General features: G+C 39.3%; 2 protein-coding genes across 3 annotated transcripts in view; one reads left to right on the top strand and one right to left on the bottom strand.

Moving 5' to 3' along the window:
• Positions 1-4,599, top strand: part of camk1b (calcium/calmodulin-dependent protein kinase Ib) — a 38,722-nt gene extending 34,123 nt beyond the window's left edge. For both annotated transcript variants that reach the window (XM_032513606.1, XM_032513605.1), the window contains 3 exons: positions 2-89; positions 625-748; positions 1,275-4,599. In XM_032513606.1, the coding sequence (XP_032369497.1) occupies positions 2-89; positions 625-748; positions 1,275-1,372 (310 nt within the window). In that variant the 3' untranslated portion in view covers positions 1,373-4,599. The remainder of the gene's footprint in view (position 1; positions 90-624; positions 749-1,274) is intronic.
• Positions 4,600-14,035: 9,436 nt separating this feature from the next.
• On the bottom strand, positions 14,036-24,168 carry ccdc3b (coiled-coil domain containing 3b). The gene is made up of 3 exons (XM_032514543.1): positions 23,350-24,168; positions 19,632-19,806; positions 14,036-15,576 (listed from the first exon to the last, which is right to left on the bottom strand). Exons 1-3 carry the CDS (start codon positions 23,700-23,702, stop codon positions 15,283-15,285), a joined length of 822 nt encoding a protein of 273 aa, XP_032370434.1. The 5' UTR covers positions 23,703-24,168; the 3' UTR covers positions 14,036-15,282.
• Between the last annotated feature and the right edge of the window lie 3,136 nt (positions 24,169-27,304).

Here is a 27,304-nt window from a genome sequence, read left to right as displayed (position 1 = left end):
GGATTGCCGGGGATACTGCTCTGGATAAGAACATCCATGAGTCTGTCAGTGCTCAGATCAAGAAGAATTTTGCTAAGAGCAAGTGGAAGGTAAGTCAGACTTCCAGTTTATCTTGGATGTGGGCCATATTATTTTTTTTTTTTGTGTACATGGAGAGAATACAGTTGAGCTACAATAAAATGTGTTGTCTTGGTCTGAACTGAAGAATAGCTAGAATGGTAAAGATTTAGGACTGCAAAACACCTTTAGGCCAGTGCCTAAAACCTGGTGTTGGGACCCCCCCTCAAGGGTTGTTAAATGAATCCGTCACAAGATGATAACCAGTGTGGAAAATAAGAAGAAAAAAGTGTGCCTCTCTAGAATTTGGTTTCTTTGTAATGCTTTTCTTTAAACTTTGCTCGTACTGTGCACAGTTTAACTCTTGGGGCTTCTAAAAACTACTAACATGAAACACTCTTTGAATAAACTGCTCACAACTCAGACGTGCACCCTCTTGTGAAAAAAATGTCCAGAACCACTGCGTTAGGCTGCTGTCCGTGTCGAGGTTGGTCCACTTTCAGTTTCAGATGAATGAGATTTTACAGTTTTCTGGGTCATATTGCAATTGTGTCTTTTCTTCTCCAGCAAGCATTCAACGCCACAGCAGTGGTCCGTCACATGAGGCGTCTCCAGTTGGGTACCAGCCATGAGGGACACAACCCCCCCCTGGCCAGTCTTTGCCGAACTCATCTGCTTGAGGAAGGAGCAGGTACCAGTTACACACACACACACACAAACACTGTAAATACATTAGGGGCGTTGAAATTCAATCATTGCATCAATGCATCAGGATGCGGATGTGGGTGATTCTGCGTTAATGCAGTGACAGACCGTAATTGATTATTGCCTACTGATGTGACTTGTTAATTTTCAAGTCGCTGCTTTTTTTGTTTTTGCCTTTAGTCTGTTGTCTGCTGTGTTTAGACTCAGGAAGTGTCTTTTTTTCAGAGCAGATACAATAAAAAAAGGGAGTTTATATATATCTGACTGCTTGAATTTGCAATGTATAATAATAATAATGAGGAGGGGATTAATTGGGATGTATTGTGATATTGAATCGATTCAAATCGTTGACAGGATAATTATAATTGAATTGAATTGTTAGACCAGTGAACATTCACACCCCTAAAATACACCAGTGAATATGGACTGCAGCTGTTGTCCTTTCTAGTGTAACATAGTGCTTTAATGACAAACAGGTACAGTACTGACAGTATGTCCTCTTTCTCTCTCAGATGCTTGTTGCGACGGAGGATGCTCCCAGACCGTCGACGGTGGAGCGGATCCCTTGTCCAACTGCACCTACCGCTGCCACCCAACCAGCAGGGTGTGATTTCTGCTCCACTTACTTGCCTAATTAATCCCAGTGACTTTTCAAATTTTACCCCCTCGGTTGAACGGGAGGTATCATCTCCCCCCTTATCTGGTTAGGAATACAGCGTCATTCCAACCTCTCGCCTGCAGGGGGAGCAAGTCTGTCCAGGCTGAGAAGGAAGACCTAAAATGGGATGAAAGGAGGAGTAGAGAGACTTGTTGATGATGGTGATGATGCACCGGAGGATTACTTTTACAGTCTGGGATGGTAGTTGGGAATGAGTTAAAATGGGGAGAGGATACAAAGAAAGGAGGGGAAAATAACCTCCTCCACCAGCATGTCAGGGGGGGATTGTTTTTTGCTGAAGCAAGACAGAGCTCGTTGAACACTGTTTTTACTCATTTTTATGTTCAGCCTTTCTCTTTGTTTGTTTTATTGTTTATTGTTTTATACATATACTGTATATATATATTTGTGTTGTCTTTTTAACATCCTACTGTGGAGTGTAAATCCAGAGACACTATCTGCATGATGAGGAGAGCGTTTCCCCATGCATGTTTATTTATCCTAAGAAATATACCCTGTTGCAGAAATGCAATATCACAGTACCATGCAAATGATGGGGTGTTGCATGTAAAGTTGCTAAGGCATAGAGCATTTTGATGCGTTGTAGTATTTGAAATGAAATTGAGTCAAATCTTGTAATTTTTCAGATCTGCATTCTGTCTTTAAGTCGTGCTTTCAGACAATCAGTAAGAATAGTTTATGCAATGAAAACTCCATCTATTGGCTATGTAGCCTTTCTTGTGGCGATATAGTGTTTCCATGCAGAGGTTAGGCTTTTTGAGAGGAAGCTGCTTCTCCCTTCTCTTTTTTCAACCCCAACCTCTTTAACCACTTGAGCACAGGGATATATCTTTGTCTAAGGTGCCTTTAGGATATACAGTATGATGAGTTTATTTTTGGTAGCTTCTGAAATGTTTTGTCAAAGCATAGACTCTTTCAGTAACTCCATATTTGTGTCCCATTTTCAATTTTAAAAGGCAGTCGTCATTACAATATGAAACCATAATAATGTTAAAGCCTTTCTGGAGAGCTTCATCAGGAGTATTTTCAAAAAGAATCCTTCAAACACATGTTTTTCAGTAAGTTATTAGTATATTGCCAGCTCAACTCTCTCAATGACACATATAAAGGAACTGTGTTGATGTATTTCAACAAAAATCCTATAGTACTAATTTTTTTTTTTAAAACCTGCATTTGCAAACCAGAAAAATCATTGATCGGTGTATTTAGCCATACTCCAAACTAGGCTGATTTAGTAGGATTAAATATGTTTGTGTGAATGCAAAAAAAGAGACTGCAACCAAAATATGATATGTGTCTGTCACCTTGTACTGTAATCGTACCGTCACTCCAATCCTTTTCTTTTTACATTCTTTTACAGACTCATGTCTTCAACATGCAGTCTGTTTAAAAAGGAAACCTGGATTAAAAATGTGAATATGCACCAGATTGACTCGCTTCATCTATACTGCATATCCACCGGTGCTTTTTGTGTGCATGAAGAGTACAATCTCTGTATTCATCTAACTCTTTTATTTAAACATGTATAGACAAACTTATAGCAGTGTTTGCTCTTTTACAATGTAAATTGTTTAGAGGAGAATGGTGCTGAGACTATCAGATGTAGAAGATGTTAATGCAGATTTGTTCGAATCCTCTGTAATTCGCTGTTGACTGCCCTATATGGCTCACAGATCTCCACTAAGACAGTGAAAGTGATGCTGAGATCTTCCACCGACTATAGTTTCATCCATCCTCTGATGGCAACGTCCTGTCCTTAACAGGGTCACATTTTATTTTTAACCTTTTCTTTCTCTCTGTATTACACCCGTATAGACATTCGGTACTGATGTGATTCGCATGATGTAGGAATTTGGAATTTGTCAAATCCCATGATCAACAATGAATAATGTGTACACCTCTTATAATGTAACAATTGCCATGAGATGAGTGCTTTTAAAAAGAAATACTTTGTCATTCTCTTCAAGTTTGTCATGCAGATAAGTAAAGAGCAACAAAAGTTGTATTAACGTTTTAACAGGTCAAAGCAAGTTCAATGTGCTGCTTCAAAGTCTTTGAGCTTTATTCCGCATTCCTATTGGATAGGCGTTGTAGTGTATTTGGAAAGTAATGTAACTGGTGACTCTAAACTGTAAAGCGTAGATAAAAGATTTTTATTTTTCTGAGATTTTCAGTGTGAATTGTTCGTACTTCATGAATTACTGTAACAGAGAAAGACCCAAACAAGCAGAGGAAAGCTGTGGCATGGTGGCAATTGTTGTCCTCAGTCTTGTCATGTTGGCAGACTAACAATATCACAATTAATCTTCTTAATTAAATAATTAATTAAAACAACTCTGCTAATTTGACTTATAGCTTCAATCATTCAGTCATAAATCTCCTGTTGTCCTATTTAACTCCTGTAATTTGCCTACTGATAATTCATTTTAATGTATTAATATACAAAGTTGTTTACATACTTCAGCTCCTTTAGCACACTTAATCCTAAAAGTGCTCAAAAATGATTCCCAAAAAAAATTAAAAATAATTTGTAGGAAAAAATCTCAAGATATATTAGAAAAGTGAAACAATTTTGTTAGCATTCACTTTGTTATCATTGAGCGCTGTGAGTGAGGATTGAACCCGCAAACCTAACTACAATCTAATCTTTTTGTTCTTGTGCTGTTCTTTGCTGAGGCAAAGAACCTGGAAACAGGAAACTAAAGATTTTTACATTCCAGTGCAATGAACCAAATGACGATGAAATACATAACCAAGTAGTATCCCATTACCTCACCACTCAACCACCTTGGCAGGAAAATAGCAGGAGTGATATGACATACTGTAGGCCTATTTCGTTCCTGGAGTTTACAATGCATCAGCCAGAAAGAGTTCAGTGATTTGTGTGAAGGTTTCTCCTTTGATCGCTCCGGAACCACTTTTAGATTATGACCAATGTGTGATAAGATTGTTAAATAAATATGTTGCCTTTTAAGAAATGCTGTTTTGGGCTACAGTACCCGTTGTATACACCATAGACTTTAAAAATAAGGATACATAGATGCGATGCATCATGGGTTGTTGAAAAGTGATGATTACTGCTCAGTGTGAAAGCCAGTGGCTTGTGCTTTAAACAGATTTGTGAGTGAAACGTACATTAAATTCCCTGCTATGCATTATGAATCTGTCTGAGTCCATTTGTAACAAATAAAATACATTTTGTAAGCTTATATTTCATGTCACATACATCTTTAACAATATATGTCAAAACATTTAATCACAGGGTTATTTCTGGAAAACAATTATTTTAGGCAAATGTATTACTTTGCACTTAAGCAGGAAATAATGCTACCACTACTGCCCTAATATACACAGTATATAGGATGGCATGTCCGCTGTTGCCTTATCTTATTTATTTATTTTACAACAAATAGTAATAATGGATAGTAATATTAGATGAACATTAGCAACTTTCAACCAACAAAGTTGTCCTTCCAGTTTTCTATTTAACAATATTACTTTAAACAAATTTAATAAATGAATGAGTAATTTTACATGTGCAATTTAAAATACAAGTGATTTAACCACATCAAAACGTGAATGCCACTTCAAAAACTAAGTCAAAAACTGAGTTAAAAGCTGAACTGCTACTCTGCTAAGCTAGGCTAGTTATATATTTTATCGGCATAAGAACAAGTAATATGGTCAAATAAATGTCGACATTTTGACCAAATGTGGCTTTAACTTGTTGGGTATAAACGTGTCAGATTTCTTCAAAAGTTACTCTCCTTTGTCAGAAACAAGAAACCTGTAAGAAAAGTTATAAATAATAATAATAATGTAGAATTAATACTTTTCTCAATGGGGAAATTCTGCAACTGTTGCTCCCATGAAATAGTTTTGTTTCTTGAGAGGTTTGTCATGAATGTTAATTTTATAGTCTGCTACATGAGGCCTCTCTCCTCCTCTCCAGAAGAATGCTGGGTAATTGAGGCTTGTGGTTTGGCTCTCTGGATCGTTTGGGCTGGAGAAGACAGAGAACCGAGCGAGAGCATGAGTCTGGTGGTTGACCTCATTCAGGAGACAGCAGACAGAGTAAAAATTATGCGGTCAAACCAGAAACAAGGGACTGGTTTAAAATAATGGGACATAGATCGTATGGATCTAATGGTAGAGGTTGCTGAAAGATGCAGGCAGTGTAAAGATGTGGAAGAGTGGATAAAGGCTAGGTGAAATGGCCGTGGGTGTAACTTGACATAGTGTAAAACAGAACTACTAAAACAAGGATGGGCCCAGAAGACATGTTTTAAGCTAATTTACATAACTTTATGCCTGGGTTTAATTTCCCCGACAGTATGAAAGCAGCAGCATTGATGAAGATTGTGCACATCCTCCTCCCATTATGAATCTGGAGTGCTGTTGTCCATGCTTGCATGGAATGTGAAATAGAGACTTGATACAGAAACAAACCAGAAGTGAACAACACCGGTATTACTGACTCACAACTTCCTCATTTGCATAGTGGATTCATCTGAGTGGTGTCAGCAATTCAAACCTTTTTCAAACAACCATTGTAAGCAAATTCATTCATCATGAATAGGCTGCTATGAAATGAACAAAGCACAAAATCGCTAGCATACACTCAATATGAAGGCAGTATACAGTTGAGCTGCATGACAAGTGGGAGCTTGTAATGAGACCACTGTTAATTTGCCAACTTGTTTGCTTACATATTTCAGCTTTATTACTGGCAAACATCCTATGTAGTTTATTCAGTCAGTCATGCCTGAGTTAGTCATACTGGGGCTTGAAACTAAATGTTAATGTCAGCATGCTAACATGCTGACAATGCCAATGCTAACATGCTGAAGTATCGGTATAATGACTGTTATGTCCGCCATATTAGTTCAGTGTTTTAGCATGCTAGCATTTACTAAGTAGCACTAAACAGTACACGTCATGCTGATGGGAATGTCCTTAGTTTTGCGTTTTTTTTGTCATAAACTAAAGTATTGGACAAGTTAGAATTTTGACCAAATGATAGAGGAAAAGTCAGAGCATTGCCAAAGTCGGTTTTCAAGACATTTTACTTAAAACCACAATGTCAACTTAATCATGCAGCTTGTCAAGAAAAGTCAGAGGATTCATTGTCTGGGCACAATAGTTAAAGAGATGTTACTGTCTGGACCAAAGTGGTGGACCAACCGACAGACCAACATTGCTAACAATGCTGAAAAGCTAAAACACTGTTGGCCTCAGTGGGTTTCTGAGAAGTTTTCTCACGTGTCTACAAACCTTTGTTACTCCCATCCAAGGTGACCTACTGTACCTGGCACAAATGTATACTCCAATAATTATGAAGATAACTGATAAGATTGTGTAGGTCAAGCTGTATCTGAGTTTATAATGGTATATTTTGGGAAATAGTCAAATCAAATAAAAAAAAACTCTTGTTAAACCTTCATTAAATAAAATTGATTGGTTGACTGACTTTTCAAGGTTTCACCTTATGTCAAAGTGTTGAGTTAAGGTTTAATAATCAAATGTGTTGTGTGTACAGCAAAAGCGCGAGCACACACTCTGCCTTCCTGTCTGTCAGCAGCAACCTATAGTGCTTCTGTCTGTCAGTGCTCTCTGGAGGTTCATGCGTCTATTGTGCATGTTGTCCTTCAACATTTGGGCTGTCATAGGTGTGGAGAAATGTCACTAGTTGAGGTTTTCACTCTTTTTCCACTCTTTTTTATCAAAGTACAAAACGTTAAATCTGTACTAAACTGGGGTGCCTGGGTAGCTCACCTGGTAGGGCGCGTACCCATATAAAGAGGCTTAATTCTCGATGCAGCAGCCGCTGGGTTCAGCTCCGCCTGTGGCCCTTTGCTGCATGTCATTCCCCCTCTCTCTTCCCTTTCAAGTCTAAGCTGTCATGGAAATAAAGGCCTAAAATGCCCCAAAAATAATGGAAAAAAATCTGTACTCTGAAACACTGACTAGAAAACGACAAACAAATGAACGTAACCTCCTTGGTGGAGGTAACAACAAATTCAATGACACGCCATGTCTTGTCTGATATGCTGTTTTATTTTCATGTGACACAAGAGGACATCCAAAGTTTAATCTCATCATGCAGATACTGCACAAATAATGTCTCATGCCACATGACCTGCTGTTAAAGAGTGAGGAGCTAATTAGCATACAAATCAATTAATATTTCTTTCTTCAGCTTTAATTTTCTTCAGCTTTGAACAAGACTAAATTCACACTCAAGCTAACACACACTTCTTAGACTGTGTGTTGAACAGGTCAACACACATACACTCACACACACACACACACTCACACACACTCACACACACACACACACCGTGGCATGCTGCCTGAGAGCTTTACTAACAGATAGTTGTGTGAATAGAGTTAGAGTGGCTTTATGAATAAAATACCAAATAAATTATATAAATATAGACACAGACACAGACACACACACACACACACACACACACACACACACACACACACACACCTAATGACTTTTCTTATATCTCAGTTGTGCATTTGTTTGGGATGCAATGTCAGATAGCTGAGAGCATCTTGGCAAAATATTTTCTTTGGACCAAAACACGGAAAAACAGACACAAATCATTAGTATAAAAAGATTTTCCATTTCCATTTTTCTTTGGTCCTTTGGCCCCACATTGTTTTCGGAGTAAAACCAGGTTGTTTGAGTTTGAGCACGTCAAAGTCCCTGAGGTGCTGGAGCACAGCAGAGGAAAAGAGATTTAACTACACAGTGAGATCACCCTCCTTTCCGGGCCCTGGAGATGAGTGACGCGCAGTTTTTGAACAATTCACTTGCTGTGAATGACTCACTGTAGCAGATCTGAGTGGGAGAGACTACGTGGAAGTGTTTTGCAACAATCTTTCAAAGGGTAGTTCTTTAAAGTTTGTTTGAATCCAAAACGATGGTCAGGGATCTCTTTTTACAAGAAACGTGTAGTGAATTCTGATCCCTTTTTGGAGCATCAACACAGAGCAGCATCTCCTGAAGCAAAAGAACCACAATTTATGAAAAGTTGCAGACCCTCAAAAGTCCTGCATGACATGGCATGTGTAAACCGCAGTAGGTAATAATAAACAGGATGGAGGGTATCTGGCATTATGAGGAGCACCACTAATTTTCCACTTTTGGGAAAATTTAGCCTGCAATTAGGGTCAAACGTAGGCAGAAACTTGGCAGAAACTTGACATCCATGTTACTTGCACAAGTAATACATGTGGTACTGGCATGTGCTGGGAGTTTACTCGACTCACAAAGTCCCAGACCACAGCAGATGGAAAGGAAACACACTGAAAAGAGCAGGATATATACAAAGGAAAATCCTGAGAGTGTTGCTTCCACACCTTAGCACATTAGAATGGGATTTGACAGATTTTGTGGAGGCAATGGATCAAAGCAGACATCCAACAGGATGCAGAGTGGAATTATGAGTTGTCTGAAGTCACACTGGGGGTCGAAGTCACTATAATGTTGACAGAGAAATGTGGCAAATGTCTATGTGAATGACTTCTTGATAACTCAGTTTCATTCATTCATTCATTCATTCATTCACCCACATCAGGTCAGTCCAACACTGCAGCTACTTCAGAAGCATTTCATTGCTTCATTTCCACTGATTTATATTCTTGTTTACATAGTAAACACTTGAAAATACAATTAATGTATTGGCCCCTACACCTTTTGTCAACATTGGGATGTCGAAATAATGGTAGCACTTTACATTCCACCACGGTAATAAGATGGTTATAGTGAGTTAACAGTGTGATAATAAAAAGGGAATATATAGGTAATAACATGTAATTACCAAAGTAACAAATGGGTAATACAACACAGTAATAAGATTTAATACTGGGGTAATAAGGTGATGGGTTTGATGATAACCGTATGTAAAGTTGGTTAGTGGTAATTTAATATTGTAATAAAATGATAAAAATGGGGCAATGTGTTGACGTTTGACAGTGTTAAAGGCTACGATTAGCGTAATACCTTCCAAGTTAGATAAAACCTCTTGAAATTTAACATTGGTAATTACCGTATCATGATGCTGAAATTTATCCATCCTTTATGTTCAAAATATTTCCCTCTGGTTTCAAGGTAATACTTTAAAAATTATGTGTTTGTTCTTGTAATTTCTTTCCTAGAAACATGTCTGGTATATTCAGCGTAACAACCATGAATCAGTGGTGCAAAATTCAAAACTGCCCATTTCTATTTTATTACATGGTAATATTGGAATACCAAAAGTGTAGAGATTCCCTGGAAATGCTTCTGGTAGTTTCCAGGTAATCTCTTCACCTCTGTTGTTCTTAAATTACCATGAAATATGTCTTGTCCTGCACCCTGTGCAATCTGACCAGCAGCTAAACTCCTTCCACCATCAAGCACTGGAGACTGGGATCATTGTAACTCTGTTTATTCGCCTTACAAAGGGTGAAACAGGAATGACACACAATGACCAATTACTTAGATATTAATGACTCACAGACATTGCATAATGATAATTGTAAAAAAAATATATAACTTCACAACATTGTAATACGGTAGTATATACAGTAGGCTAGCTAAAATGTAAGATGATATAAAGGAAACACGTACTGTATTGTTATACAGTGGACGTAGTGTGACCTATATTGTTTATCTAATTAAACTAAAATGTACTCACATGTCGCATAACCCAGGAAGAAAGTGGCAAACCTCTAATGAAGCATACCATCAGTCTAATATGAGCTGTCAATAATCATCAAAAATATACGTATTGCATATCAAACTTTCTGACAATACTTAATAGAGATATCAGAACAGTATTTCAGCATCTATTTCACGTACTGAAAATGCTTACAAAGGCATTGGAGATTGAAGTGGACAGTATGGAGAGATGGTCACACAAACTATGAGGCTTCCTACTCACATTCAACTTCCTGACTAAATCCAAGGGTGCAAATAGACACTCTAAGTAATAAACTGTCTGTACACTACAATGCTTCGGTTTACATGTAGGCACTGTCATTATGCTACCGTGGAAGTGTGGTGCTATCTTGAGCCTTGTTATTGGTATAGAAATAGTGATTTCTTTTTACTTTACCAGTGCCCCAACCACTACAGTTATAAGCTAATTAGCAGTTTGTGCTAAGACTGGTCACATTCAATTAGCATGAAAACATATCCCAGAGAATGGCCGACTCAATGAAAATGCGTTATTAACCCCTAGGTTCATTTCTCCTTTAAGTTTGCTGCTCCCTCTACATGGAACAAGTTACAGAAATCCATGACACTGAATGAGCTGGTCTCATTGGTCGCTTTCAAGAGGATGTTGATTGACTAGAAGGCAGCCACATCCGACTTTCTGTCTTTGAAACAGATGTTCAGACTCTTCTGGTCTCCCAGTCAGCTCCACCTATGAACCACTTTGACTCAGCTTATAAAACTAATGATCAGATCTGTAGCACTGACCAACTCACGTATATTCACATCGGAGATGCATCCAACACCTCAGTTTTTATCAAACTAGTAACATAAATCACCAACTGGTGGATTCACTGGTGGAACAACAGTCACCGCACTGTATGATACTCTTCTCTGGAAACTATGCAAATACTTCACATGCAGGCCAGAATTAATCAAAAAAAAGCCTCAAATGTTGAACAATGTCAGAACCGCTGTAAACATTCAGGGTGGAAAATACAGCAACTATTAACCTAACGTCCCAGAGTCTAACCATCAGATGTAAAGAAACCCGCTTGGCAGCGCTAACAACAAACACATGAGGTCAAATTCCTCCTGCTAGTCTTGTGGACTTCGTCAGCAACCCAGGCGAAGAAAGTAATAATTACAAGTAAAAGACGGAGGATGGAAGAAAGAAAGAAATGGGGGGAGGGGAAGAGGAGGATGAGGGAGGGGAAGAAGTAGGTTGTTCGTGAAGGTAAAAACAGCAGTTTACCTTTATGACAGAATAATTTAACTAAATTCACACACACTAAGTACTCCTGAGGTGATTTCAAGCCTGAATTAAAGTTTGTGTCATATTTAGTCAGGAACTGAAGACATGACAAATTGTTTTCCAGAGTGAAAAAACAACAATGAAATACAAATTCTCAAGTGTGAGCCATGGTCTTTTTGTGTACCATTACTCTTTTTGGCTCCACAAAATTCCGCTTTTCCCTCTCTGATGTCTCAAGATTGAGATTACAGTGCAGAGGCTAAAAGCACGATATTGTGAGTTTAGTTCGACTGGAACAGTAGCGGCCGCTGAGGGCACACACACACACTCACACAAACATACACACACACACACACACACACACACACACACACACACACACACACACACACAAACACACACACACACATCCGTCATCCTTATTGAAACCGACGTGGACAGGCAACAATGAAAAATGACCTCCTCTTTGCCAGAGTATACGGCTGGTCAAGTGTGAAGAGATGATGGAGGAGCGTTTCCACTCAAATTGAATCCACATTCACAGAGGTGCAGGGTAATGTTCACTCAAAACTGAAGGACAGAGTTGTGAGGAAGGTGCAAACTGAAAAAGACCAAAGGTTCAGCTGACTTGCACTTGGGTGCAACATAACATCAAATATCCTAGAAAGTTTGACACGAATAGCAGATTCTGGTGTTGTCAATGTCTCCCTTTTGTATCCATCACTTTGGTCTATTCTGTGTTAGATATATTGCCTTACAATCTGCACAAACATTTCAAAAAAACTATTTAACATTGATAATTGGAAAAAAGATAGAAGCAGAATCATAAACTCTTTGCTATGTTAGTATTTAGCTCAAAGCACCACCACTTGCATGGCTGTAAAGTTTAATGTAACAGGGTTGACTAATTTAAAACACAAAGAGCTGATGTTCTTTTCTTAAAAAAAAACACCGGCTCTCCAAGTGCAGATTCAAGTTATTAGCTCCAGAAATAATGGAGCCAATGACAGGTCAGAGAGCTTTAAGTTAGAAACCTCTCTGGTGGATTTCTTAATGTGGAGCGATGAATGACAGACAGAATAATTTAACCTAAAAGGGGAGGGGGGGGGACACATAGCCTACTGTATTGACCAGTCAGATGCTCTGGGTTTATCAATACAAAAAAAGAAAAATTGAAACCAGAGCAGCCCGAGAAAGTAACAACATTTGAAAACATAAAACCAGACTAGATAAAATAAACCATATCCACAGATAGCAAGTCCTCTGGAAGGGACCACCACTGTGCAGTGTATTGCCTGACATCTGTTTTGCAGCTTGGCTGTGCACGGTGGTTTATGTTGAGAAAGCAGTGTGTGTATATCATCTTTGGCCCGGGTCCATGGGATTTTGACAGTTGGCTGCAGGCAAGGTAGTTTGATGCAAAGGTTTCACAGGGAGAACAAAGAGTTAACGAGGAGACAATAAAAAGAGCTGTTCTCTTCAACACTTTCTTTCTTTGGGACTGATCTCAATTTCAACAATTTATTTTTGTTTGACATGGCCAGAATAAATTGCTTTGTCCTGATGATTTGTGTGTGTGCTACCTTTTTTACCTTTGGGTATTCAACATTGGAACTTTATAAACTTTGGTTTAGCACTAAAAACAAATGCTGGGAAGGTGCATCTTCTCAAAGACCTACAGTAACTACTTCATTGCTGAAGCGGTTCAAATGACGCATAAGAGTGAAAGCTTGTAAATGTCTGCTTCTCATCCAGCTTTACTGCAGAACGATACTGCGAGAGTTCCTGACATATAGTAAAACATATTTGAAAAGTGTCCATTTTTTTGTTTCTCCTCTTGCCATGCAAACCCTGCCTCTCGTTCCCTTGGTTTTATGCGACGCCACCTTATGGAATTTTGTTCAACTCTCCTCGAAATTGTGTTGAAAATGTAATTTGCCACGATGATTTTACGTCTCAAAGGGTCCTGTGATCCCCCAAAAAGTGCACCACAACAAAAACTGGACAACAGCTTGAGAAATTAAAACTTTAAAGCTTTCATTTATTTGCACTAAACATGTTGTGCATGCCAAAAAGCATTTATCATGTCTGGCTTGAATATATTGAAAGTCGGAAGCATTACAATTAGGGTTAGAAACTTTACTTGAGTTTGTCACTTTGTTCTGGTGTTTGGCCTGGCACATTGATTTTAAAGTGTGTTGCGGATGAAAAGAGAAAAATTTTCTTTTTACTGTTGTTTGCGCTTAAACCACAAATCTGGTTCAAATTGTTGCTTTAATTGAATAGGTCTTGAAAAGTCAATGAGTTAAAATTGAAGATACAAGCATGAACACCAAAACTACAATCTGCATTTCTAGATTGCAACTACTGAAGATTTTCATTCCTTTTCTCACAGTAGGGATTGTGGTTAAGCACAGGAAGCTACTTGTACAACTTTGATTTATATGTTAAATGCTTTGTAGATGTAGTTGTTGATGACTCAAGGAGGATCTAATTAATCAATATATTGAACTAAATAATTAATAATCTAGTTAATTTCTTTCAAATTCCCCCCAAAAAAGAAATATACATCACTGCATATTATGAAAATTGTGACAACTAAAAATGACCACATAGGATGTTTTGTAAAAGTCCATTTATTTATGAAAAAAACTACAATACATGTGTTACACACATTATGCTATTGGCAAAGCAAATCATATGTTTATAGTTTAGAGGAAGCAAAATCATAATATAAGCAAATACAGAAATTATAATAAATGGAAAACTTTCATTTCTGACACAGAAAAAGCCAATCCTGTACCACGCCAGGCTCACTGGCTGGATTTAATGAGTGCTCAGCACTCTGTTTTCAAATACAAAAAATACACTTTCATTCAGCACAACGTGTATGAACACTGGACCCCAACAACAATAAAGGAAGAGCTTGCGGGAAAAAGGCACTCTTGGGAAACAGTCACTGAATTTAAAGAACCATACATTTTGGGATAGTTTCTTGGGTATAAATTACGCAAGTATGAAAAGCAGGCAAAGGTAGAAAAGTATGATGTGACATAATGTTAGGTCTTGCAGTTTTTTAAACTTTGACACAGCTGCTTCTCTGTAAGTATACGCTCACAAACACAGTCAGAGCATTATGAGAGAGACGAGACATGTTCATATTACCTTGTCCAAGTGTGGACCATTAAAAGATAGTTGATTGGAGCATTTTGGCAATAGTATTCATGATGTAAGAAATAATTCTAATATTTATACAATGCATAATGTGTCCAGCACAGAAAGAAACAACATATTCAATTTTCAATGCTTTAACATTGACCTCACATTGTTCAACAGTGCATCCGCCTGCTCAGAGCTCTTTCCGATGTTTTAAAAATATCTGTGCTGGGGTGGGGGGACAGAAGTTATTCAGACAGAAATATCATATTGGACTATTAGGGTGAAATAAGAGTTGAGGAGATTTGTGTGAAGATTTCTTACTCCTGTGAAACTATTCAACTCATTTATCTGAGACGCAGTTTGACACAATCTCACACACACACACGCACACACACACGCACACGCACACGCACACACACACGCTCACACACACACACACACAGAGTACTTAGTATATTATGGATAAGGATGTAAATAGTAGATGTGCTCTCTTTGTAGGTGATAGTCTCAACGGCCCAATTCAATTGTACCAGGAAATGAAACTGGACCAACAAAATGGCCAAATTTAATTGTGCAGATTAAGTTTCTTGAAACTTGGTCTGTTCCTTTTGAAGTAAGCTTATTACTGTAAATAAGTTGAAGACGTGGAAAATGTAATGAGATTACAATTAAAGTCTATGGTGTTACTCTAAATTGATCACCACTGTTTGTACTCTAGTTTTTTAGCTTCCTGGAGAGGGCTTTTTTTAGTGGCTGCTTCCTCTGGTCCTTGGTAGTGTCCTGATCAGGGTGAGTTTGGGCCGTCTTGGACTCGTAGAGCTGTTTGAGGCTGAGGATCTGCTGCTCCTTTGTTGTTTCTCGTTGGGCCTGGCGTAGCAGACGTTTCATGGTCTTCACCTTTTCCCTCAGGTGGTTGTTGGCTTTCTCCAGAGAGCGCACCTTCTGGGATAGAGTCCAGACCTTCTCCTCTTCCTCAAACAGAGCCTTCTGGACCGCAGAGCACAACAACTGTGAAGATCAAATACATACGAAATATGAGGGAAAGCGTGAGGAGCATGTGATTAAGTGTACTGCAGGCAAACATGAATAACTGTGACCCATTTGAATACTGAACTTTCACATATTGATTCAATACTTTACGTCACTTGCATGAAAAAGGCCAGCATTAGCATATATTTTGCAAGATTCCCAACAGATTTTCATCTCCCTCTGCCTTTTGAATGAAATCATATACAGAGTTTCATCCCATAACTGCTCATACTAAATACTAGTGTCATATTAAGTAAGCTTTTTTTTTTACATTTATCACATAGCACATGTTTTTGGTACTGGATTTCCTTTGCACATAGAGAACACTTCTGGCATGCTCTTTTGGCTGACAAGTAGAGCCAACAGCTAGTAAGTCTTTCAGCATATTTCACTGTTTATGTATGAGCGAGATAAAAAAACATTTTTTGGGCTGCTTGCAGCCTAAAAATAAAGAAAAGGGAAGGCGAAAAAGGTCAAGGAATTTATTAAGTCTTTTTTTAGGTTATACCCCAGTTTATTAAATTCACTTTAAAAGTTGCCATGTTCTGTATGATCTTTATTTACCAGCCAAATTAAAGCCAAAGACAACACACACTGTTGCTCTAGGTCTAGGGACCAAGGTGTCTCTGAGGGAAGAAAATTGGTTACACAACATGCTCTGCCAGTTTCAGCGAGACACCAACTAGAGGTTAAACTCAACATGCCTGTCAACTTGCAACAGACGATCCAAAGGCCCAGACCTTTTCCTAGGTGAAAGAATTAGATCCAGCTGCCTCTGACTGCATGCTTGTCTGCCTGAGTGTGGATTTCCTCCATAGATCCTGATGCTTCCACATGGGACCAGCATGAAACACTGATGTATATTCCCTGCCATCAGAAAACAACCGCTGAGGGTTTTGAGGAAATGTTAAAAATGTGCTGCTGGCTGCCGGCCCACATCACTGGTTAGTGCATTACTTTCTGCAACATTATCCGTGGATTTTTTCCATGTGCTCTGACTTATGTCCCATAAGGGATTTAAAAGGGGTATGAAACCTTATAATGCAAAAGATGAAGTTTAATAGCAGAACAATCTAGTTATGTAAAGCAGCGGGCAGTGGCGGGCTCAGGCTGTCTGAGGGCCACGTGCAAAAGAATTAAAAGGGAACAGCTGCATGTAGTGGGCCCAGGGTGTGCAGAAAGTTTTTTTTGCATCCTGTTTTTTTCAGTTTTAAGACCACCCTAGAAAGCCTTTCATCACGTTTTCTCCACTTGAAGGCCACCCTAGAGGGCACTTTAACATGTTTAATCAGTTTTCATCATGTCTACCTGGTCATCGCGATCCAGCTAGAATCACAGGATCACAAATCTGGGTCTGAACTTCCAGCTTACCAAACCAATCAACACCAGTGAGGAGCTACTGGCAGCTACAGGCGTGGTTCAGGTGTGTGTGATGGCCGCGACGAATCATTCAAAACAACCATGACCAACGTGATAGACAGAAGGTACATCCAATCACCTGCCAGGTTTTTTTTCTCAACTTGCGTTCCACTCTCGTCCTGAGATTGATAGTGTTGTTAGACACTTTTAGTAACAATGTAAGCCTGTCAGGAGTAATAAATAATAATTTTTAGAGGAAAAAAATTAAGGCTGCACAATTGCCCCATTAGGTTACATTGCAGCTTGGTTCACACCAGCTTGTCTTGTTTCAAAAGCATTAATCAATCATCAGGGCAGGTTAAGTACGGGTCAGAGCATAGATGAGATATGACATCACAAGGGCCAACAAGGGTTTTGTAGATAAATATTGAATGGTTATTAAGTCTCTCAATAATGGAAGGCACATTGAACTTATTTATCATAAAAAGTGCAGCAGTGAGTATTTGAATTACCTCCAGTCGTAAACATAAGATTTAAAGTTTTAAAAGAATCAAAATGCTTATGAACAGACACAGTCGCATATCCATGAATAATATCTCCATAATGCTTTGTACAACTCATGAAGAAGCAGTGTTTGTGTTTTGTTTTTTGGCACAATTTAACAACAATCTTGTTTGAAATATTTGTAAATATTCCATCATGTCAGATGCCAAGACACTCAAGACACTTAATGTGAATATTAAAGAGTGTGAAAGGATGAAATGCATCTATACATCTATATCCCAAAAATAACATACATTTTGTTATATTTGCACTACTAATCTAATGTCATTCTTAAGAACCGTGTATATATATTGTTATTTCTTAATGGCTGATACAGAAATTCGGTATATTGTAAAATCATACCACTGGCATTGAGACAATTTGTCAATCAAAAACAGAAAAGTATGGTTCAAATTCCAAAAACACTGATTCCTACATTTCCCACAATGCAACTTTGTTACATAGCGCTTTCGTTAGAGCCCCCCGGTGCCTTTCAAACTCAAGATCCCCAGTCTTTGATAGGCCCCAAAATGGATCCATGGGGCACACCCTAGGTACCCATCAGGATTGTATCCACTCTGATGTCATGCTAACCTAACTGTAACAAGGCCAAAACAAAAGGGGTTATATACTAAGCAAGCCCGAAGCCTTCTCTATGTGTTATTTTCTCAGAGGAGGCATGCTTCATGTCTGAGACAAATAGATGGACCACGTTAACTAAAGGTGAAATCTTCCTTTGTATCCAGCCATCAAGTCAGGGTAGTGTTCACAGCCCCTCCAAGCTTATATTTCTGCATTAGTGTTAGAACCATAAAACTGTGGGAAACTGCTTAAAATAATGTTTTTATTGTGATACTGTTTGGTATTACTGTAAATCTGAAAATGACATCATACCATCTGATTAAATTTGAGATTATGTGATGTCATGATCTGTTCTGATGTGATTTTAAGTTAGTTGTCCAAACAATAGTTGCAAAACAAAGTCTTTTTTAATATAGCCGGGAAGAAATCTAATCATGAGAATGATGTAACAAAGCAGCATTTATATCTAAATGTTGTTGTAATTACAGTAACGGGCCTGACCCAAAAGTTTGCTGTTAATGGAAATACAAACCATGTTTTCATTCTCTTATGAAGCTGAGCGTAAATTCATTCAGGGAGACTTTGATAACTTTATACCTTATATCCTAAACTGATCAGCTGTTTTGAGGCTTTACTTTCAGTTAAACCAATCAGTTTTGGCCATGTGTTCACAAGCCAATCATTGCGTGACATCCCTGCTTTAAAATCTGTTCTCTCCTCTGCGGCTGTCAGTTGTCATTTAAGAAAAAGTGCGACCCTCCTCCTCCCCTTCTTCCTCTAGTCATCTTAGCAAACGGCACCCTGGGTCTTCCGGTTGTCCGATCTGTTGGCTCCTTTCTTCTGGTCTTTGTGCTCCTTAACCTCACCACCAATGTCTAGAGTCCATTGGGGGGTATGTATGGGTTTCCATAACCCTTTAAAACATATTTTGTATGATGGAGTATAAAGTAATTTCCAAAGACTTTGTACACTTCATATTGTTCTTCATTTCATATTGTTGATATGTAGCTTACTAATAAAGTTTTGCATGTCTGCAACAAAGTCTCTCCTGATTGAACTGGTGGATTTGGGCTTTCATGAGTAGTCAGCAAATGATTGGAAACAGAAGAAGACTGACCTAAATCAGGTGGATTAGGCCAAATGTTTAGATTCATTAAAGGGGATAAAGCAGTGGTGATTGACTGTAAACCATTCATATACTGACACATGGGTTCTGGGACAGGATTTAAGAAACCTACACTCAGGGAGCACCAGGTGTTAGCATTTGCCAATGTGTTTTGTTCCCCATGCACTAAGAACATATCTCACTTGCCAGTTTCTTTTTTGTATTCCTTTGAAAACAACAGGATGTAGTATTGAATCATTTTATGTGTGCACCACAGTACTTTGGGCTATTGTGGCTCACTCCACTCTTTTTCCCAAACCATTTGTGTAGCCATTGTAAATATACATAATCAACATATCATTAACTGAGTGTGAGAAAGGCACTTCAAAAGAGACAAACAACACTAGGGACCATGAAAGGATGGTGGTTCTGATTGACTACGTACCCGGCTGTCCTCCTGAGCCTCCCACTCCGGGGTGTAGCTGTGAACCTGGGCTTCAGACGTGCAGTTGGCAAATTGGAAAAGGCTGGCAAACATGCGGTGGTTGTCTACAGTGTCGGGGAAGATGGGCTCCTGGAAGTTCACTCCATGAGGGATAATGTTGTAGTTCTCATCCATCCTGCATGGTAGAAAAGGAAACGATTGTATTTATACACAAAAAATGAACGTATAACTGTGCATGTGTAAAAACAGAAGCAGATGCACACAACCAGAAGTCATAAAACAACAAGAATATGCAATACTTATTATTCATGTCATCAGGATTTTAAATTTAATTTAATTTAATTTAATCAAAAAAGAAAGTTGTGTGCAGAGCCTGGTCTTACGCAAATTCAAGCATTATCTGGATCAGTCAAGCCAGCAAACTACAAGCCAAATGGATTTACTGTGCATGTTTCATATCTTCTCCTGCAATGTGAAGTGTGTGAGGAAAGGAAGTCTTGAAGCAGTGTGTTCCCATACATCTGGATTCCATCTTGTATCCCTCAAGGGACTTCAAAAGTGTGGTTATCCTTATCAGTGACGTGTGTGTGTGTGTGTGTGTGTGTGTGTGTGTGTGTGTGTGTGTGTGTGTGTGTGTGTGTGTGTCTGTGTGTGTCTGTGGGGGGGGGGGGGGACCAGTGACCAGGAGGTCAGAAGGAGTGTGGGTCAAAAGAACTCGTCTTGAATGATGGAAACATAACTAAACAGAACACAATAATAAACTGAGTACAGCAATAGTGACATAAATCCCCTTTGCATAATGTATTGTGAAAATGTAATACATTTTTTGTATATGTTACACTGAAGCACAAATGCACATCAACACATTAAAAACCTTGTAGTAGAAGTAGTAGGTATCATTTCTTTACAGTGAACTAATGGCTCAAGCAGAACTGTCAATCTGTTTTATTTAAAGGTCCTGAGGGACATCCTTGGTTCTCCATGCTAGGCTCGGATTTGTCCTGTCCTGGGAGATTATGCTCATGATGGATTGGAAAGACTATTTTGGTCTGAGATAAGTGTTGTTCTTCTATAACAGGAAATAGACATCCACTGGAGACTGCGATGAGAACTTTTTAGTTTTGGCTTGCTCATACAGTGTCTGGGGCTCAGAGCTGCCACAACAACACTCCTTTGAAAGTCTATGCAGGTCTGTTTTAGGTTTATGACGGGGAGTCGAACATTTGCGAGAATGCCATGGAGCTCATTTCAATTTTCATGAAACTTGACATTTACTCTGAATAGTGATACATCTATACGAGGTTTAATACCAGTAGCTTACTAAAAGATTTAAGGAAAAGTTCAGACAGTTTAGGAAATCTTATTTGATTTTGTGAATATGAAGCAAAAACCAGCATACCTTTAGCTTATCATAAAGACTGGAAACAGGGTAAACAGCTAGCCTGGCTCATCCCAAAGGTAACAAAAAACACCTAGCAGCACTATAAAGCCCACTAATTATGCCAAAACGACAAGTTGGACATTATGTATTACCCTTCTGAACTATGTTTTATTTCCCGCAAGGGAAATTACAATGTTTTGACTCTTTTGTTAGAACACACATCACACACAAGGCTGAAATACACACACATGCTCAATACCTATATGTGCACCCATGGAGAGATGTCAGAGTGAGGGGACTGCAGCTGTAGATGGGTAGGAGCCCCATTGGGGGTTTGGTGCCTTAATCAAGAGCACCTTGGCAGTGCCCAGGAGGTGAAATGGCACCTCTCCAGCTACCAATCCAGCACCATACTTTGGTCCATATGGTGGACTGATAGCGAGTGCTTTGTGGGCTAAAGTATGCTGCAAAGGAAAATGTGCATGAGCGTTCTTGGGGAGTTGATCCCTCCATTATATCCTTGGGGAACACTGACATAAAAATCTCTGCTTTGGTTTACTGGAGCAATCATTGCTTCTTAATTATCATCAGGTCTGTATTTAAATGCAACTCTGTTGCAACTTTAGCTTCAGGGAGTTTCCGATGGTGGTCGCCAGGCTTATTAGGGGGATAAGGTCTGGATGTTTTGCCATCGCAAAATTGGGCAGCAACGTCATCCCTGGAGGTGTAATGAACTAAAACCAGTGAAATCATCTTTTTCAGTCTTTTAGCCATCATCAGACATACACAATGACACAATGTGAGTGGGATTTTGTGCATATGATGCATAACATATGCTATAAAGAATACTATAGTAGCTGGCCCTGCTGCAGACCCTCATGTGGGACAGCCACACTTTAAACTTCAGGAATGCTTTTCAGTGCCCCCTCTGAATATCTAACTGCTGATCTGCATGAGACAAAATATATCAGTAAGGCCTGTCAGCACACGTTCCCTTGATTGAGCAGCAAACTTGTGTGTTTCAGCAAGACAAAAGGTGGTCCTATATCAACCGGGTTTACCTTCAAGCTGTTGGGAATTGCCTGGCTCTGTAATTATACTGGCTGGAATGCATAGACGTTTCCTGAGTAACAGTGTTGTTTCTGTCCAACACAGACATTTAAGAATTAGCGTGCCTCATACTTTTTTTAAATCTAAGTGGAACGTTTGGCAGGTTATTAAATATGTTATTAACCTGAAATCAATATTGTACCACATGGACAGATACTAATCAAAAGAGAATATGTGTGGGTAGGGCCAATCCTCTGCTGTTGACTGCTGACTGTTTCCTCATTGGCCAACAATTGATTGAATCCTCTGAGAGTCCTTAATTCTTTTTGTAAGAGCTCTGTGCACTGATCTGTAGACTTTCTGGTTTTCATTGTAGAGACAGGCCATTTGGAGGTGAGGTTAAATCTATGGATTTTATACTTTTTCATACTTAGAAAATACATTACTAAGAGATGTACTGGAGGACTAGTGTTCAATTCAGTGGCATTCCCCCTCTGACCCCTTCTATTTTATGTATCCTTTCAACGGTTACTGTCCCTAGTGAATAACGGCAACAATGCCCCAACATTGTTTTGCAATGTAATTTCTTAAAAGAAATGAGAAATATGATTGGATGGATAAGTTGAATCAACTATACTAACTGGATATCTCATGTTTTCCGGAGAGACTTTACACCACATGCATAAAATTACTTACCCCATTGTTTCACACGTTTACAGAGATTAAAATATAGTAGGCTATGCAGTTTTCTTTCACAATCGGTTAATATCAAATCATTACGTTTGATCATTCATGGATATAAAATCACTTCCAAATAAAAAGGAGGCAGTCCTGTCATCTTTGCTGGCTGAGTTTGAGTTTATAATCTGTTTTACCAAAACTTGCCAAAGCTGAGGCCTTCTTTTTAAGCATCCAAAGACATTGTTCAGGCTTTATTTTTGAGCTTAAACAGAAAATAAAAGACACACAAATGAAAAAAGAGGGTTGAAGTGGGTATTGCATGTCCTCTCTGAGCAACAGTCACATTGACAATCTTTTTACAAATATTTTCAGCCTATGACAAATATTAATTTTCAGAAACCTTAACCAGAGTGCATACATATATGTGATAAAGCGTTCCCTAACTAAACAGGTTTATTTGTTTGGAAATGAATCATAAAAAGGTTTACTTTATGTAGGCCAAAATATATTGCATAAAGTCTCTCTACTCATTCTACAATACAACTAAATGCATCTGTGAGAAATCTTTTTCATGACTGGCCATTAAGGGACACCCTGTCTTCTCACCTTAGAAAAAAGTAGTAGTTGTTGTTTTTGGTGACACTGTAGGAGAAGCAGGTGAAGTAGCCCAGACCGGTGACATTGAACCTGGAGCCGGCTGGGACCTCCAGCATGCTGCCCCACGCCTGGTCGCACAGCAGCTCAATCTCTGCAGAGAAAAGCAGCTCGGTGTCGGACGGCAGGTCGTTATACACATTGTACGACTCCTTGTGCAGTGCCAACACCTTGGCAAAGACTATGATCTCCGCTAGCTCGGCACGGCACGCTTCTGTCTGCGGTCTCCAGTCGCGGGGCAGCTGACATCCCCAGCTCCTATCAGGACCCGCCGCTGCCAGAATAAACGCCCAAATAATCCACATGATCCGGCAGAGATGAGACGACTGTGGGTCAGTGAGGTGCACCCATGCGCACGATGCCGCTGATGGATAAAATCACGAAAGAAACTGCAGGGCTTTCACTCCATGTACATACTTCCAAAAAAGCTGCCTCAACAGATATTTACAGTAAGTTATGTTTTAAGCAACGAAATAGTTAAATCGTTATAATAGAAAATAGATAGATCGGATCGATTACTTCTCTGTGGCCCCTGCTTCCTATTCCAGCCACAATACCTGCGATTAGTAGATCAACCCTTCCACACCAGCATCCCCTGCAAAAACTGTGCCTCTGACCTTTGAAATGAGACCAGGAGGTGTGCAAGTTTGTGTGCATAGGCCTGTGTGTGAAACTTCCGAAGCAAAACTAATAATTTTATCTAAAATAGGCCAATAAATACATTTAATAACAGGCTACAGAAAATCGTCCAGCGCATTTAATGCAACAAAGAACCGTTGCAAAAGTCTCTACTTCAATAACGTAAGAGTAAATTTGGAATAAACCAGTAGCGCCCTCTAGTGCCAACATGAACACATGCTCAGTGGAGTTGACTTTAGAGACCTTCTCCATACTTTGGCACACTCCAGGCCAGGCACGGCGCCAGGATTTCAGTTTTGGATGGGCCAGACCAATTTTGGGTGGGCCTTAAATTAAAACATGATATCAAATCACTGTTTAACCTAATACAAATGACTACTATACTGTTATATTATATGTGCTAACATAATAGAGATTTCAATAGCTTGATGCTCTTTAAATATGTTGTAAAAAAACATTGTACAAACGTTTGGTTGTATAGGTCGACCCCATCCGCGACCGCTCTCAAAGGTTCTGCCCAGAGAGGAGCGCTTTGGAATCTCCATTACGCACCATACCTGGCTGCGCTGTTACGCAAAGCTCCATAGACCTAAGACTGGAACAGTGGTCGGGCATTTAATATTTCCCCAAAACATAATTTAGTTCTGCTCGTATAACAGGAGGCCGAATATTTCACAATTCTGTTTAATTGTTTTTATGTTTTCAACACTACAGATCAACAACACCTCCCGACAGTTTTCATTCATAACTCGGGCACAGAACTGGTTCATTGACGTCATCTGTCGTGTAAAACTCAAGTTATTTCCGAAAGAGACAAACTGTTACTTTAGTGTGATTCATGTTATAACCATTATTTAACAAAAGGAAATAAATCACATTAACAACAGACACAGCGCTGATAACAAGGGGAGCCCAGGAGGGAAAAAGAACAGTAACAAGCTGATATAGAAATAGAAATGCGCCTGTAGATTTGTAACGGGTTATGAATCGATTATTTTAATATATCTCAATACAGACAGAGTAGCCTTCACATACTCTTATCCCCTCGTGGTAAACAATTAAACTCGCTAAAAAGGCCTAGAAGAAGCGAACAGGGAACGACTCATTTCCTCTTTTTCTCTCTGCTATGTTACTAACTTTCAACATGTAGCCTACGGATTCATCGCATGTTTTTAGGTCGCCTCGCACACACACACACACACTGACACAAATCACAGCAGTACTCGGCGGGGTTTGCTCTTTAAAATGTAGATGATATCATCGAAGTCAAGAAATACTGTAAGCTCTCGTATGTCAACAGACACAGAGACATAAGGCGAGACGTAAGCATGGTGCTCCTGTTTGGTGTTTTAATCCGATTGACACTGGAAAAGACGCGTTCAACTGTACAGGAAGTCATCGGCAGTGTTATCAGAGCTTTTAGGAAAGCATGGATATTTGGGAAAATGTCCTCATTGACCAGCTGGTGTCATTTGTATGAAGGCTAGGAGACATCAGGACTGCTGCAGATGCCATGAGGCCGTAGGTGTCACTGGCTAAACTGGCAGTCTAGCGCGTTGGAAATGTTGCGCAGATCGATGTCACTTAATAGACAAACAACTTTTTTTTTTAAATTAAGTTAAAAACTACTTAAGATTTAGACTAATTCAGCACAAATTATGAGATAATTTGACACTTTTTAATAATTCTTTATAATTAAATATAGCCTATTATATTCTTTTTTTTTTTAATGAAAATTTGTGGGTGGGCCTGTTGAAAAGTGGGTGGGCCTAGGCCCGTCAGGCCCACCCATGACGCCGTGCCTGCTCCAGGCTATATAATAGGCTCGTTCGAGATGAGCCAGGTCTGCGCAGAATCGATCACCGGCGATCGGCGCCCGTTGCATGCCGGTTAGATTTGTGTCCGACTTGATCCCGACTTGCTCTGACGTCATGCACACGTGGGCAACGGAAATCTCACGAGAGCAAGGCGGCCGCAGTTCTGAGACGCAGGCGGCGCAGTTGCTTTTCACCGACTGCAAGAGCCAGGCGGACCCAGGCGGACCTAGAGCATGCTGGGAAACGCCGGCTTCTCAGCTGATTTAACACCTGATTGGTTTACAACATGATGACGTTTTATATAAACTTTTTATTGTTTTTGAATCGGAGCGATTTTAATTGCTATTTGTCTGATTTAAGACTTATTCTGTCCAGAACACATGTTGTGTGACTGATAGTTAAGTTTAGAAGTCAAAGAGACTAAATCCGTTCAGATCACGGATCATCTCCAGTCTGTTGTTCATTAAAATCAGCAACAGATCGCATGTAGAGCACTTTGCCAGCTACTCTGTCATAACTAAAACAACTGGAGACTGTGTACCAGCTGGTATGAGGGTCTGATTATATTTTATTAAATCGGAATCGCACCACAGTGTTTTCATCACTTCCTGTCCAGCCTGAAGGCGGCTGGAATCGGCTGGAAACTGTCCGACTTTACCGCAGCTTTCTGTCCCCGCCCCCCGCTGCTACCGCCTGCTCTCGTCCACTTTACAGGCGAGGCGCAGTTCATCTCGAACGAGCCTACAGTAAATGCGCAGGCCGGCTGTCCCATTATGTAGAGGTGGTGCTCTGGTATGGTATGTTGATATGTTTATCAGCTGACTCCAATAATAAACCAGACAGAAGAGAATCCTGCGTGAACCTCAGAACACAGGCACCTGAGAGTCACAACACAGGGAAAACAATGGCATTAAAACTAACCAAAATAATAAATTAACTCATACAAAGTTTGTTTTTCTGTTGGGTTTGTGAGAATAACATACAAACACAAACCACATCTTAGGTGTGTATTAAGTTCATTAATACTGTGGAATTTGTGTAACCGTTATTGTGTCTACATATCACATAACAACTGCAAAAAACAAATTACTCACACAGAGTCAAAGTTCAGTTTCAATAAATGTATTGTTTTATTTGACAATTGTAGTAACAACATCATCAGTAGAACTGTCAAAACATTATGCAATTACTACTCAGATAGGCACAACCGGTTGGAAATTAAAATGGGGTTCCCACACAATAGAGCACGTGTGTGAAGATGTCTCTTCAGACAACTAGGTGGGTTTAAAAGGCACCTGCAGAACTTGGTTTAGATCACAAACAATCGGGGACAAAATCTGCGTCACCGTGAGGGATAGCCAGGGTGCTATCATGCTTAGAGTGAGCAGAGAAATAACTGAAAGCAGAGTAAAAAAAAAAGAAACATTAGTAACCTTAGTCCCATTATACAT

Source organism: Etheostoma spectabile, chromosome 4 (assembly GCF_008692095.1).
Source record: "Etheostoma spectabile isolate EspeVRDwgs_2016 chromosome 4, UIUC_Espe_1.0, whole genome shotgun sequence".
In the NCBI taxonomy this organism is placed as follows: Eukaryota; Metazoa; Chordata; class Actinopteri; order Perciformes; family Percidae; genus Etheostoma; species Etheostoma spectabile.
The sequence above is the reverse complement of the archived record's forward strand: the minus strand, read 5'-3'. Positions and strand labels throughout refer to the sequence as shown.